At 41.7% G+C, this 15,932-nt stretch overlaps 1 protein-coding gene across 2 annotated transcripts in view; it reads right to left on the reverse strand.

Moving 5' to 3' along the window:
- Positions 1-280: 280 nt before the first annotated feature.
- Positions 281-15,932, reverse strand: part of pou2f2a (POU class 2 homeobox 2a) — a 70,249-nt gene continuing 54,597 nt past the window's right edge. The window contains exons 15-16 of one of the 2 annotated variants that reach the window (XM_054782722.1): positions 15,632-15,705; positions 281-13,584 (exon numbers count right to left, since the gene is read on the reverse strand). In XM_054782722.1, coding sequence (XP_054638697.1) covers positions 13,253-13,584; positions 15,632-15,705 — 406 coding nt within the window. In that variant the 3' untranslated portion in view covers positions 281-13,252. The remainder of the gene's footprint in view (positions 13,585-15,631; positions 15,706-15,932) is intronic. The other variant, XM_054782723.1, reaches the window with a different exon arrangement.

Here is a 15,932-nt window from a genome sequence, read left to right on the forward strand (position 1 = left end):
ACTGCTGTTTTTTTCTCGTAATACTAAGACACTTTTCTCGTATAGTACAATTTTTTTCCTCATTAAATTAAGAGTTTTTTTTCGCATAACATTAAGATTTTACACCAAATTAAAATGCATAAAAATTACATTATTCTCCAAATAATCCAACCATCCCCCAAACATATATGTATATATACTGTATATATATATATATATATATATATATACACAGATATGTGTGTGTACACACAATGTAGAGACACAGCATTCTCTACTCTGAAATTCAAACTTTTTTCCAATGATTTTACTTTTCCTAAAAAAAAATATATATAAATATTTTCAGAGTATTCCTTCACATTGGCTTAAGTATTTATTACACCCTATCTTGGGGGGTTGCATACATTCAACACACAGGATGCAGTTTGATTAAAGAAACACAAATAAGTCTTCTGTGTGCGACTTTATGAGGGGGCAAGAGGTCAAAGGGTGAGTTAGCACGAGCACACAAACACAACACCGAGACACACACACACACACGCACGCAATTGTGTTGAGGGGATGGAAACCAGATCTGTCTCGTGGCACTTCATCACTGTCTCTCACTGGCATCGTTCACACACACGCACATGCACGCACACGCACGCACTGGTTAAATGGTCAGCTGTTGTGCTGACGTGTGTGTTAGCAGAGACACAGTGAGTCGTTATTCTCAGCACCTTTACTAGAATCCATCCAGAGCTAGGAGAATGACTCCAGTGTTGGATAAAGTGACGACTTATAAATGACTGCAGTATGCTCCTGCACCATACTCTCATGCTCACAAACATACCATAATAACCAATGGCAGGATACACCTGGAATAAAGCCTTTTCGCTAGCTAGCAGACACAGCAACCAATAAAATTGATACACTTATTTTTCCTGTTCGCACAGACATCTGTTGCTAGGCAGAATTCATTCATTCATGTTCTAAGCATAATTGAGCTGGGCCAATGGGGGAAAAAAAAACACAGACTAGCCTGTTAGAATTGGAAATTATGGTGAATGGCAGCGCAGGAACATACTTACATTACTTTTTCATACTGGCTTACATTTTCGACGACGCGAGAGAGTGAACGACACGTACTGTATCTGCCCCGAGTCACCCTGGTGACGGGATCACATGATCGCATGTCCCCCACGGTGCGTGACTCAATGTGGAGGTTGGTGTCTGAAAGCTGTCACAGGAACATACACACTCTCTCCAGCATCCTACCTAATCATCCACCTACTGTGACACACAGCGGTAGGAGGAGGAGGAAGAGATGGATAGAGAGGAAGAGAGACAGTTCATCAGGGGATGGAGATAACAAGGTCCACCAAATATTATAGCTATCTAAGTTTAGGTATGAATACACTAACATGCTTTACCAGAATACGTTAGAACACCAGGTTAGGAACTATACTGGTGTTCCTTATACCACCGGTTTAGGGTATAAACCCTATTCTATTGCACTTATAGTACCTCAAGGTAGGGTATATTCTGTGTTAGTATACTTTATATTGCCTGGAGGTGAGTGGTATTACCTAATTCCCTTTGGTTTATGGTGTATTCTGTGCTTATAGTTTATAAATGTGGGCTGGGGTTCAGGTATATTCTCTTCAAGTACACTTTATGACCCAAGTTAGGGTATATTCTGTGTTTGTAATATACGCGGGGTGGGTATATTATACAATTATACAAGTTAGGGTTAAGGTATATTCTGTTGTACACTTTATAACCCAATTAATAGTGACGTTTGTACCCCAGGTTCGGGGTATGTACGGTATATTCTGTGTTAGTGCCCATTATTTCACCAGGTGATTGGGTATATTGTGTACTATCGTAGTATTCCCAGGGTATATTCGGTGTTATTAAAAAAAAAAAGAAATGTTGGCATGTTTGGGTATACACAGCATATTCTGTAATAGTATAGTTTATCGGGTATATTTTGTGATATTAAAATTGATATACCACAGGTTTGACTGTGTACATCTGTACTACCGGGATGAAGCTATATCCTGTGTGCAGTTTACATCCAGCATGAGGTTGGGTATGTCATGTAAGGGTACAGTATATTTTCTACAAGCATACTTTACACCCTGAAATAAGGGTATATTATGTGGCAATAATGCAATTTTATCCCCAGGGGTTGGTTATATTCTGAGCTAGTACAGTTTATACCTCAGGTAAGGGTGTATAAGACATGTTTGTACCCTGGGTTAAGGGTATATGAAAGGATGCAAAGGCCACTTTGATATTTTGTAAAGCAACACATAGAGATATGCTAAGAGGCTACAGTATATGTGGCTCGAGGAAAAACTGCATTTCACCTTTGTAATACAGGTGAAATGCTACTAAAAATTCAGTTTTTCCATAATACGGGTTCTTCTTCATTCGATTCTGACTTTTTTTTTAATACTTTGACTTTAATTCCCGTAAAATTACAGTTGTTTTTTCCATTTCTAGCGTTATTTTAACTTTCCAACTATTTCATTTCGGCGTTCCTCTTGTGCATTTTCTTCTTGTAATTATAACTTTATTCCCATAATATTTTTTATATTTTAAAACAATGTATTTTTTCTTTCAACATTGTTACAAAAATGATATTTTTCCTCATTTTACAAGTTTATTCAACTTTTCTCTCATTAGAAAACTTTTTTTTTTATCTTCATATTTTGACTTTACTCTGGTAAAATTTCTGCGGTTGATTAAAAAAAAATAATAATTATCCTAATATTTCAACTTTTCTTTCATATTTTCTTCTCTTAATATTTTGACTTTATTCCCATGTTATACATTTTCCACCAACCTAAGAAAAAAATTACAACTTTATTTATTGTTTTTGACAATAAAACTTTTTTCTTGAATATTTATCTGACTTTATTCTTGTGAAATTATGGCTTTTTTTTCTTTGCTAGATTACAACACTTCTCTTCATATTTTGACTTTTGATTGATTTTCCCATTTTTGCTGCTGCTGTTTTTTAAGTTTCCTTGTTAAATTACATTTTTAGTTTGCGGGCCGATAAAATCACAACCGCGGGCCGCAAATGGCCCCCGGGCCGCACTTTGGACACCCCTGGATTAGGGTATATTCTGTATTGGTACAGTTTCTATCCCACAGGCAATGGGTGTATTTGAAAGGAAAACTGCACACTTTTTTGGACTTTTGCCCATCAACCACAATCCTTATGTGAGACATGAGCACACGTCTTTCTCTTTTGTGTGCGTTCTAAAGATATACTGTAAAACAGCGAAAAAGAGACACCTATGTCGCCGACAAAGCCCGCTATTAAAACACCTCCAAAAACCTCCAAGAAGGTTTGGTGGTTTTCTATCCATGCTGTAACCACGTAGTAACAGGTACATTCATGATAACATGGAATACTTACATTTAAGCATTACCGGAACCTCCTTCCTGGGTGCATTGATTTCACATAGCAACATAGAAACGAACGCCTACACCTAGCGTTAACTTTTCCAAACACAAAAACAAAAACACAGCAGCAGTTCTGGCATCTCCAATAAGTAAATGCACCTTTTGGTAGTGGTCTGACGCGTTTTGGCACGGCTCTGACGCGCTGCTGGCAAGTGTGTGGTGAAGCTAGTCCCTGGCCGGCTAGTAGCTAGCATATACTGTATATAGTTAGCAATATGCCAGTACCGTAGTTGTTACCGGGGTAACAGTATTAACCATAATAGTAATAACAGCTTTATCGATGGAATAGGTGCTCCCCATTATGTGCATTCTTAGCTGTGTCTTTTTGTTTGATTTTATATCAATAGAAGGTACTGAAAAGAGAAAGACATACGTGTTCGTGTCTCACGTAAGGATTGTGGATAATGGGCAACATTCCAAAGTGCAGTTTGCCTTTAACTTGCCTTGCTTGCTACTGTAGCTATGACAAAATGAGGTCTTTTGCTCCCTCTGCTGGTTATATTGTGACAAGACGGCTTTTTTTCTTCCCTATGCGACTTGAATGGGGTGTTAAAGGTCACGGAGAAGAGCCAAGAAGCAGTCAAGAGGGGAGACGGAGGGATGGGGGTGGGGGGGTCGTCTGTACAGTTTTTGTCTGCTGTTTTTATTTGGATGAATGAAACACATTCAGTTACAAAAATGACTTAAAATGAACAACACTGTACAATGAACAAGCAGAGTTACTTTTTCTTTGTCTTTTTTTTGTTTTCAAGGTAAACACACTAAAACCCGCTACTACGAGGGGGGGGGGGGGGGGGGGGACTGCTCACACGATGGGAGACACAAAAGGAAATTTGAGGGGTGGGGGTTTGGGTTGCAATAATGGCACGCATTCATACAGCATTAAGGATACAAGGTGATAGGGGCAATTAAAGCTACATGAACAAGGAAGATGGCAAACTTTACCACCCCCAGGGAAACCCCTTACTCACAAATACACAGCCGTAGACAGGCGGGGGTCAAAGGTCTGGACCAAACATTGGGTGATGGGGGAGAAAAGGGGAGGGAGGGGGTTGATGGTAGTTAAGCAGTACTCCGGCAGAAAGAACTTAAGAAGGATCAGAACAGCTACAAAGATACCAAGAGAAACTTCATTATCATCATCGTTGTCAAGATCAGCATAATTCAGATTATTTTCCCAATGACAAATACTTAAAAAATATACATTTCATCATCTTCATTAGCATCATTAGCATCATTATTAGTAGTATTATTTCCCTTTGGATAGCTGAGGTTGCAAAGACCGGGCCGCTAGGTGACGCTTTTGGCGACAGAAGTGGAATGATGAGAGTGGTGAGAGGAAAAAAAAAAAAAAGGTCAAGTTAAGCTCTTTGGTTTTACTTGTTTATTTTTAACATCTGACTCTTTTTGCTGAGTGGCTGGAGAACCTTTGGACTAAAGCTGCATTGCAGAAGACAGATAGAGAAGAGAAGAAAGGGGATGGAGGAGTGCACGAGGCAAGATGGAGGGAAACGTAGCAGCTTTGCTAGTTGTCTTTCTTTGCTAACGAGTCCTCCAACAGCTTAGTTCCGTTGAGCCCACAGATGTTTGTCCCTGATGTCACTTTCATATGTTAAAGCACTTATTCGCATCTGTTACGGGAATAGTTAGAGGCATCAGATGGTTCTCTTAGCTTAGCACGGGAAAGATGGCGCCCTCCGTGGCAGACGTCTCTGTGACACTCTCCCGTGTTTTTCTATTTTTTGCTATTTTATTGTTCATTTTGGACATTCAACACACTCACGCAGTACATTACAACAGGGAGACACTTTTGAACATCGGCAGGGTTCACCATGAACTTTCATTTAGCCTCTCAGACTTTGCCTTTCTTCTGCGCCGGGAGAACGCAGCAGCCTGCGGCCCCGGTGAGCTGAATACCCGGCGAGCAAAGCATCCGAGGCGTAAACGAGGCAAGCGAGCCGGCCTGCATGCTAGGCTAAAAGCTAGAGCGACTAGGCCACCGAACTACGAGCAAGGATTACAGCTCAACGTGAGATCAGGGAATGCTGTGTCCTCACCTTCACAGAAACCTGGCTGACGGAGGATATACCGGACTCGGCGATCCAGTTGGAATCATTTGCTGCTTACCGGGGAGATCGGACTTTAGCGTCTGGTAAACACAGAGGTGGCGGCGTCTGTGTTTACGTAAACAAACGGTGGTGCACAGACGTACAGACGATGGAAAAGCACTGCTCGACTATCGCCCTATAGCACTCACTCCTATTGTTATGAAGTGCTTTGAAAGAATAGTCATGACCCACATCAAAAAGAGCATCCCGGCGGCAACTGTGGACCCTCTACAGTTTGCATATCGCCAGAACCGGTCCACGGATGATGCAGTCAACACTGCCATCCACACAGCCCTTTCTCACCTACAGGGCCAGGACACATACGTCAGAATGCTATTTATAGACTATAGCTCTGCTTTTAATACAGTCTGCCCCCACAAACTCACAAATAAGCTCCTCACACTTGGCCTGTCTCCCTCCCTCTGTAACTGGGTGTTTAACTTTCTCACAGGCAGACCCCAGTCAGTCAGAGTCCACAACCGCACATCCAGCTCAAGAATTGTGAGCACTGGGACCCCACAGGGGTGTGTGCTGAGTCCACTCCTCTACACGCTCTTCACCTACGATTGCGTGGCCTCCCAGAACAACACCAGCATCATTAAATTTGCGGATGACACTACAGTCATCGGACTGATCACTGGTGGTGTTGAAACATCATACAGAAGAGAGGTGGCGGACCTCATAGCTTGGTGTCGTGATAACACTCTCCTTCTCAATACAGATAAGACTAAAGAGATGATCATCGACCCAAGAACAAGGGAAAAGGAGCCACATAGACCCCTGTTTATTGGTGAGACTGAGGTGGAGAGGGTGAAAACCTTCAAGTTCCTTGGCACACACATCAGCGAGGACCTCACCTGGTCTCACAACACCCAACAAATTATGAAGAAGTCCCAAAGGAGACTGTACTTCCTGAGAAGACTGAGGAAATTTGGCATGTCCACCACAATCCTGAGTTGCTTCTACAGATGCACTATGGAAAGTGTCCTTACCGCCTCCATCACTGTTTGGTACGGTAACTGTACAACACGTGATAGGAAGGCACTCCAGCGGGTGATCAAGACCTCACAGAACATTGTTGGGGCAGCCCTCCCCTCACTGCAAGACATTTATACATCTAGAGTCCTACGCAGAACACACAACCTCATCAAGGACAGCACACATCCACAACACTCATTATTCACACTCCTACCGTCAGGCAGACGCTACAGGAGTTTGAAGTCCAGGACCACAAGGCTGGCAAACAGCTTTTACCCACAGGCCATCAGGCTTCTCAATGAAGCACTCAGACACGCCACACGCAACACACACTCATAGCACTTTATTTATTTATTTATTTATTTATTTGTATTATTTACTTGCATTACTGTCTCTTCTGTTGTTGCTTAATTTCTTGGTATTTATGTATATGTGTTTATGTTTCTTATGTTCTTATTCTTTCTTGTGTTTTTCTTTCTTTTCCTTGGGAGAATGAACAGAATAAGATTTTCATTGCATGGTATAACTGCTGTTTTACCATGCACATGACAATAAAACTCTCTTGAATCTCTTGAATCTCTTGAATCTTGAAAGCTAGCATGTATAAACGTAAATACGGTGATTCGGCAACTGAGAAGCAAGTTATTTACAACAAAACCAACACATGTATCGCTATGTGTTTGTTAAAAAGTTCCCGTTCCTTGATGCTATGCTAACTGTAAGGACGCGATCGTGTGACTCATATCACAGTTCCTAAGTGGTACATGTAGTCGAAAAGTCGCCTCTCAAGTCCCATCAGTTTGGAAGGTGTTGGCATTGCTTTTTCTTTTGTTTTTACGTCTTAATATTAACAGCGTTAATGTCGTCATTCTTAAGGTGACTTTTGGCGAGAGAAGTGGGATGCAGTGGAGAGAAAAAGCTCCCATTTGAGCACTTTGGTTTTAATTCTTTTGTTTTAACATATATTTCTGGAGAACATCAACATTAACCAGTGGCGAACTTATTGTTACACTTGTATGACAATTAAAAATGTAAAAAAAATGCCATTTTACACCCTTGTCATTAAAGCGAAGACTTTTTTTTCTCTACATCTTAACATTATCAGTAGTTATTTTTACATCCGTCTTCATAATGGGCCCGCAAGGTGACACTGTTGGCGTGAGAAGTGGGATGCACTGGAGAGAAAAAGCTCTCATTGGAGCACTTGGGTTTTTAATTCTTTTGTTTTAATGTCAATTTTTGTTGCGCGGCAGGAGAACATCAACATTAACCAGTGGCGAACTTATTGTTACACTTGTATGACAATTAAAAATGTTAAAAAATGCCATTTTACACCATTGCCATTAAAGTGAAGCTTTTTTTTTTTTTTACACCTTAACATTATCAGTAGTTATTTTTACATTCGTCTTCATAATGGGCTCGCAAGGTGACACTGTTGGCGTGAGAAGTGGGATGCAGTGGCGAGAGAAAAAGGTCACATTGCAGCACTTTGGTTCTACTTCCGTGTTTTCCTACAGGAATAAACTGTCGCTGGTGATATTGACATAACTTTACAAGAAGAATATTGGATTGTAAAGCTTCTTTCATGTGTAATGTTGGATTTATCTGCGGGCACGTTTTTGGAATAAACCTGCTGAAGGCTCATGGAAGGGAAGCGGTCTTCCTGAGCACTCAGGTGGACGTCAGGATCTTGAAGGGTGTGGATACTGGGCCTCGTGGAGGGGCATAGACTTTGGTATCATACACTTAAGGGGGACATCCCCGCCACAGAGGGCAGCACCTTCCACTTAGACACCCTGATGTCCACGATAAAGTGACCTATCAGAGTGACAGCGCTCCACGCCAAAAGCAAAGAAAAGATCACCTCCGTCCTTCCCACTGCACAATGATTCGTGGAGAGATGCGTCACCTAGCAACCACAGCCCAGGCCGATTACCGATGACCCGATTACCCCCCGTCCCTGTGGTGCTTCGTCATAAATGGCCATGGCGATAAAGATGCTCTGAGGACTCAGCTTTTCAAGCGCTAAATGAACAGATTTGGGCTTCCAGAGAGCAAGCTTTAAGTCCATGTTTGACAGGAAGGCCGCCTGGAGGGTGGGGTAAGATGGGAGGGCAGCGTTCAAAGCTCAGCACAGACAGCAAGGGCAGGGGGTCGGGGGGGTGGGGATCTCTGTATGTGTGCAGGAGGGCGGGGTTATCGAGGGAGAGCAGGTTGTGTGTGTGCTAACTGGAGGATCAATCATTTCCCCACCTTTCTGTATCAAAGTCGATTCGAGGTTATTCCGTAATGTGAAGTTTGCGTTGAAGCAGTTGTCGCTGTCTGAGGGGTATTTTTGATTTGCAAGATGCCATGCAAATGCCGTATGACGGCGCGCACTCGTGCCCCAAGATCTGCGTCCTGTATAAAAGGCACAGGTGGACAAATGCCTGATCCTCTGTTGAGTCTCTGATGCTATTTTGCAGTGGCTCTGTGTGAGATCATCTATCCAATAACACGTCAACACAACACCCTGTCACCCCCGTACTGCCCCTTTTCCCCTGCACTTGAACCCCCCACCCCCGGTCATTTTTAAAGCATTCATCTATTTGGTTTATCATCAGAGAATATGAGGTATATGATGAACTATCTCTCTTTGACATCCAACACTGGATGCAGTGAACACAATCAAAATAAGATTGAGAGGTAAAAAAAGAAGGTGGCGTTCTTTTTTTTCTCCTTTCATGTAAAAAAAAAAAGAAAAAAAAAAAAGGTAGCCTACGCCCCTGTTGATCTTCTCTTGTGTTTTGCTTATTTTTTTTTGGTAATGTAGCAGTAAAGCTTTTAGTAGTTTCTCCCCGTGGAGAAAGAGAACAGAGGCAGTACTGTGCAGGCGACAAGGGGTAGGCAACCTGCGGTACAAGGGCCATGTATGCCTCGCAAGAGCGTTTAAAACGGCCCAGAGACATTTAAACCACAAATGCTCATCATGCTCAATCAAATGCGTTCGATTGTTGCATGAGTGATTTATAAAAATGACAGGTCGCCCACCCCTGACCTACAAGAACGCTGAAACGGTTGGTGGTTGATGGTGAAAAAAAAAAGATGGGTTAAACCCCAGCTTCACAATCGTGAGGGTCCACACAGTGCTGCCTCTTAAATGTGAGGAAGATGCCGTCTGAAACTCCAGATTCCTTGTTGCATTTCTGGAATTATTTGGTTTCTAGAAGAAAGAACTTCAGCAAAAGGTGGGTGGGGGGGTGGGTGGGGTAAGAACATCAAAGTCACATCCATCCCAGAATTTGAAAAAAAAAAAAAGCACCTCTAGGAATAATTTAACGAATAAATAATAGCAAGGGAACACGCAAATCAAATCGACCCTACCCTGAATAAATAGTACAATCAAAAGTCTAAATCATCAGTTCAAAATAAAAAAAAAAAGAGAGATAGTTTAAAATTTTTGGTCTAAAATCAAGTCATCAATGCGTTTAAGAATCTTTTTTTTCTTTGAATTTTTTTTTTTAATACATTGGCAATAAGTAAGCAGTAGAACATATATCTTTTTTTTTCTTTTTTTACTACAAAATCTATAGAAGCACTAACAGATACATTCCGTCTAAAGAGTCAATGTGGACAAAAGGCGTCACCTTTGAGGCGCAGACCTCCACATCTAAAAGTTTGGTTTTCGGGAACGATTCTCGTGCGTCGACTGTTTTAACGGATCGAACCAAATCGTCTTTGGCTAACACCCGCGTCCGAGGCCTGCTTGTCGTTAGAATCGCGGAGCGAGCGCCTCCTTTCTTGTATCTTGGCGCCCTCGTGTGGGCAAGACCGTCACTTCTGTATGTGGTTTGGTTTTGTTTTTTTTTCGGTGTTTTGAAAAAAATCCGGAAGCTAAATTTTCACAGTATTTTTTCCTTTTCCCAACCACCTGATAAAAATCTCTAGCACGACTACAAAAAAATAAGGAGCTTTTGTGTAGTTGAAGTGAGCGTTCTTCCAAATGAGTCATGGTCATAATAATAATAAGCACTAAGGTACAGTACAGAAAACATCAGCATCAAGAGACACAGCAGAGATAAAAGAACCGACCGACAGAAAAATAAAAGATTCAGTTCAGTGAGGTCGTTTGCGTTTGGTTCCATCCAGGACCAAAGAGCTGGGCTGGAGAGAGAGGCGGAGGACGGGGGGCGGGGGGATGTACTGTCCTTCATCAAGGCCTCTTCCCCCGTCCCCGTCTACCTGCCTGCCTTTTTTGGGAGCCTCACCTGTGCTACACACTTTAAGGTGGGGCCTGAGAGTCCTCCCCTCCTCCCTCCAGACACATTTGGTTTGGTGTTCTTTATTTTTGGTTTGCTTCGGTCATTCCTCAGGTTGTTTTTTTTGGTTTGGGTTCATTTTTGGTATCCTCTTAGAAAAGATGCGACGCCTGCTTTGCTCACGTCCATGTGCCCCTCCTTGCTTTTGCCTTCCAAGTAAAGCATCAGTCTCCTACAGGCAAACTTTTAGACATTTCAGGAGGAGCTGATTTCCCAGAGGTGAGCGCGGGGTGTCCGTTGGGTAACACCGGGTCCTGGTTGGTCGCCCTTGCACCCCCAGCCCCTGCTGACCCCTCAGGGTGTGTTAGTTCAAATGTCTTAAAGATGAGGCTCTTGAAGAAGCCTTGAAAAATGCTTTGGTTTCCATTTTGAGAGTTTAATGGCAGTCGGACATGGCAGTGACGAAAATGACGGATGATGACGGGACGATGGCGTGATGATGAAGAAAGACAAAAACTTGATTGATGAAGCAGGAAATGAGAGGCCACCAAACGAGGCTTTTTATCAAACCTTCACGCTCAAGTCTTCCTTGCCAAGTGCCACCTCAAAAATAAGTTTTGCAAGTACCGTCATTTTGGCTACCCCTACTTAGTATTGTGGCAGACACTCGTCACGTCCCGCTTGAGACCAACACTAAGTGTTCCTTTTAACTGCCACACTGGATCACGTTGGGGTCACCATTGTGGCAGTTGACAGGAATGTGCAGTGTTGGTCTCAAGCAGGACTTTATTGTATGGACCACGCAAATGAAGGCGAGCAAAATGGACACCATCAGATTCGTGGGTATTGTGTTCAGCACACTTTGAGGACAATCGTTTTGATACTATTGCTCAGTTAAAGGAAAGTTTGGGAGTGAGTGTGTACTGCCGGAGGGTGCTTCTACCAGTGAAAACACAAGCACCAACGCACACAAAAAGTAAAAAACCCAGAAGACATTCGACCGTGGAAAAGCGTGCCAAGGTGACAGTAAGTAAATCCACATTTTTGTTCTAGATATATCTTTGAATATGTGTTTTCATGTCAAATTTCAACACTAGCATACAAGCTAAACAGTCATCAGTTTTCCTCAATCACTGCTCAGTGGTCTAGTCTGCATATATCTATTCAGCAATCACTGCCAGCAAAACAACATTCCTGTTTATTATTATCAATTATATTAGTTTTTGTGTGTTATATCAGATGACAGTCTCCCACTGTCAGCTGGTGTAGACACATTCACATTGCCCCAACGATAGTTATTGTTCTGCCGGGTCTTCAGATTCGTCACATTGCATGTAAAACCTGGCTTTTTTCCATCAACTGAGTCAAAGGTGCATTTCTCCACCTTGCTAGGAGTTATCAGAGCCGTAACAGAGGCGGGACGACGCCTGTGTGTACGGGTATTCTGCAAAGTTTTACATCGGAAACTTGGGTATCCCGCCTTAACGTATCTAAAAGTATTTTTTTTCTATTTTTGGGTCATTCTTGCCGCAATATCCCGCCTTTGGTTCTGTGTAAAAGGCAATTCAATCGTCTGTTACGGCTCTGGCACGGCTATCTTGTGGCATTTCTGCGTGAAAGAGGCTTCTGATTACGAGCATATTTGGAGCGTGACCTCAAAACCTGTGCAAAAAAGGGGGTAATGTGATGTAGACGACCATGATGATGATGAAGCAATGAGACTGCATGATAAATAGTGCTAGTATAAAGCGAGGCTATGCTAGGTAAAGCATCCTGGTAATGAGGAGGTATGAGAGGACACAAACAGGATGATGTGTATGTTTAGCTGTGGAGTCCTGGTCCTGGATAGCTTCAGTATTTATTTACATGTCCTTTTTGAATAAAGCTTTTCTCTCCGTATTTTTTGGTATTTGGGATTTGGTATGGTTGTCTTTTTTTTTTTTGTCATTGTGTGTTCCACCGTAGCCGCCTTTCCTCCTCTTCCTCCTTCTTCTTCTTCTTAGGTTATATTTTTGGTTTAAACTTCTCCTCCTCTTCCGACAGACCCGCAGCTTTTTACAAACAAAACAAAAAGAAGTCCTCCTCTGTTGAATTCTTCTTGTCCTTTGCCATGTTTAGTCATTTTTGGTTTTAGGCTTCTCTGCTTGTCTTAAAGAGTCACTTTTGTTGTGGATGGAGAGGTGCCATGCTGACTGTTTGGCTAGATAAAGATTTTTGGTTTCAGTCTTCCCATCATTTCCGCCCCCTTTTTCCCCTCTTCTATCGCTCCCTCCTTCCCTCCCTCTTTCATTCTGTGGATTTTTGGCATCGTAAGACGGCGAGGGAAGGATGGATGGCGTGAAGAGCTGCCGGAAGAAGAGCGCAAGAGACAGAGGGAAGAGCTAGCTTTGGTGTGAAAGGCGAGATTCTTCCTTCCTTCCTTCCTTCCTTCCTTCCTTCCTTCCTCCGCCTCCTCCTCCTCTCTGATTGGCTGCTCACCGGCTGCCATCACTCCATCTTGGACCCGCCCAGGGAGGTGGGGCTGTGTGCCATTTCGATGGACGAGCAGGAGGAGGCGGGGCTGGAGCAAGGGGAAGGGGAGCAGAGGGAGGGGCTGATGCTGCTGGCTGAAGGAGCAAAGGGGGAGGGGAGGGAGGCTTTGGCTACGGCCGCGTTGACCAGTCCGGCGCCGGGGTTCTGGCCCATGTGGAGGAGGGCGGGGTGGTTGAGGAAGAGGGAGGACGCCAGGTTCCCTGCCTGGCCACCCGACGCCCCCAGCATCATCTTACCACCTCCCTCAAGACTGGAAAGAGGCAGCTGGCCACCACTGGCTGCTAGGGCTGAGGAGACAAGGACAAGAAAGGCTTCAATCAGACAAAACACTCGTTCACCTCATGACACGTGTGACGACATTTAATAAATAGAAAGACAGTTAAATTAAATAATTAAAAATATACAGTATATATGTATATATAAAAGAATGAATTCATTAAAATGCTAAATAATGTATTAAATTGTCCATTAATTAGTTAAAATATTATTAGATATTATTATTAAACTATAATTGCAAATAACGATGGTTATTAATAACAACTGGATTTATTTCATGACCTTTTTATCTATTTAATAATTTATCTATTTAATATTTACTTCATCACAACTTTATTTCATGAAATGTGAGTTTTCATGGGCCCCTGCTCTTGAGGGTTTTTTTTTTGTTGCAAAAGTAAATAAATATAAAGTCATCAATTAAATGTGAATTCATTTATTAAATGCTAAATTGTTTATTCAATTGTTCCATTCACTGAAATTAAATAAAACATTAGTAGTAAGCCTATTTTTAAAATTTATTTCATGGTCAATTTACTTAATACATGATGGATTTATTACTTATTTTAACTGACCAATGCATTCGTTTAAATGACCCCTGCAATGAAGGCTTTCTTTAGGCAAAAAATTCAAGTCAGTGAAGTAAATAAATACAACTGGAATAAAGCGGAGAATTAATAAATACAATATTTGTATAGCAATTATACCAAAGCTACTTATTAATGTAGTTGATGAGCAATTTATTTATTTAAGAACCAATGAACAATTTATTCATTCATTTATTCCATTATATATTTAATTAATAATGAATTAATAATGAAATAATGATTTATTTCATGACCGCTGCATCACACACAATGAAATTATTTTACATTAATTTGGTTTAAGATTATTTATTATAACTTTTATTATTTATTTATTACTATTTATAATTTTTATTAACAAATGGGCAATTTAATACATTATTCTGAATTTCAATGAATGAATTATTTTACATGTTAATTATTTATTTGATCGACGTCATATTTATTTAATATTAGAAAAAAGCCTAAGAATCGAATGACATCTTGTCGAATCATGCACATGATAGCTACAGGCGTGAACAGACAGTTGTCACGGTAACATCTCTCCTCATATGATGCTTCCGTCATTTATTTACCTGCAGCCTGCTGTTGAGATGCACTATTATCGTTGTACTGCCTTACGGACCGTTTAATGGAGACACTTTTTGGACGAGTTATGGTCCTCCAAGTCCCATAAGAGCGTGAAATGTGCTAGTTGCTTCTAAAAATAGTTTTCACCTTGCCTCTATTGCGGCTGCACATATAAAATGTTTTAGGGTGACGTTTTCCTTTAACAACTCATGCAGGGAGGAAAGGATGCAGATGAAGAAGGTGAACACACTCACAGGAACACATTCGCCCAAGCAACATCACTCACACTCATGGATGTTAATGACGTAATTAGCCTTGACTTGTGTATTTGATGGGGTGTCACAAGATCTCGTGCCACAAGGCAACAAAACGTGACGAGACTTCTCGTGCTGAAAAAAAAAAACGTCTTGCGGGCAAGATAATAAATAAATTAATTAATCACACAATAAATGAAAATGAACCCAACAATTTTGCCATCTTCAATATATTTCCAAGTGCTAGTGTGTTTGTTTTCCTCGTCTCCCGCCCCCAACCAGGCAGGAAGAGGGGTCACTCTGTGCATTGGTTTCAGCACCACGGCATGAACGGAGTGAGTCCTTTTGTCAGAGATACAGTCTCTTTGTCTCGGTGGGTGGAGGCGGGGCCGGAAGCATACACAAACAGTGCACAAGCGTGTAACGTAGTAGAAATTATATTATTAGATTGCAATATATTGTCACATTTTTTAAACATTTTTCCATGGTCATTCTCAAAAATAATGTTAAAATCTCGTGCATCGTCTTGTCTTGTGAACTGAGCATCTTGTGACACCCCTAGTATTTGAATCTATTTATCCAGAGTGAGAAGCTTCTTTTTTCCTCCTATCTTTGCAGGGATAAAACCACTGGTCTATTCACACACACACCTTGAATAGTGGCCAGGGGATTGTTACCGAGGAGAGCTTGGTTCATCCCTGTGTTAACCCCCATCACAGTGTTCCTGTTTGTCACACATGCGCACACACACACACATGCAGCACCATACATGTAAGCATACATACACAAACACACACAAGCAGAGGAGAAAAAGGGCAGGAAATAAGCAAGTTAAGCAGCAAGAACAAGCAGAGGTTAAACTGAGTGTTAAAAAAAGAAGGGCAGGATGTCAAACACTTACAGTGGAACCATTAAAGTCATACAATTCACATTTCAACTACGTTTTTGTGG

The sequence above is a fragment of the Dunckerocampus dactyliophorus genome, chromosome 7 (genome assembly GCF_027744805.1).
Source record: "Dunckerocampus dactyliophorus isolate RoL2022-P2 chromosome 7, RoL_Ddac_1.1, whole genome shotgun sequence".
In the NCBI taxonomy this organism is placed as follows: Eukaryota; Metazoa; Chordata; class Actinopteri; order Syngnathiformes; family Syngnathidae; genus Dunckerocampus; species Dunckerocampus dactyliophorus.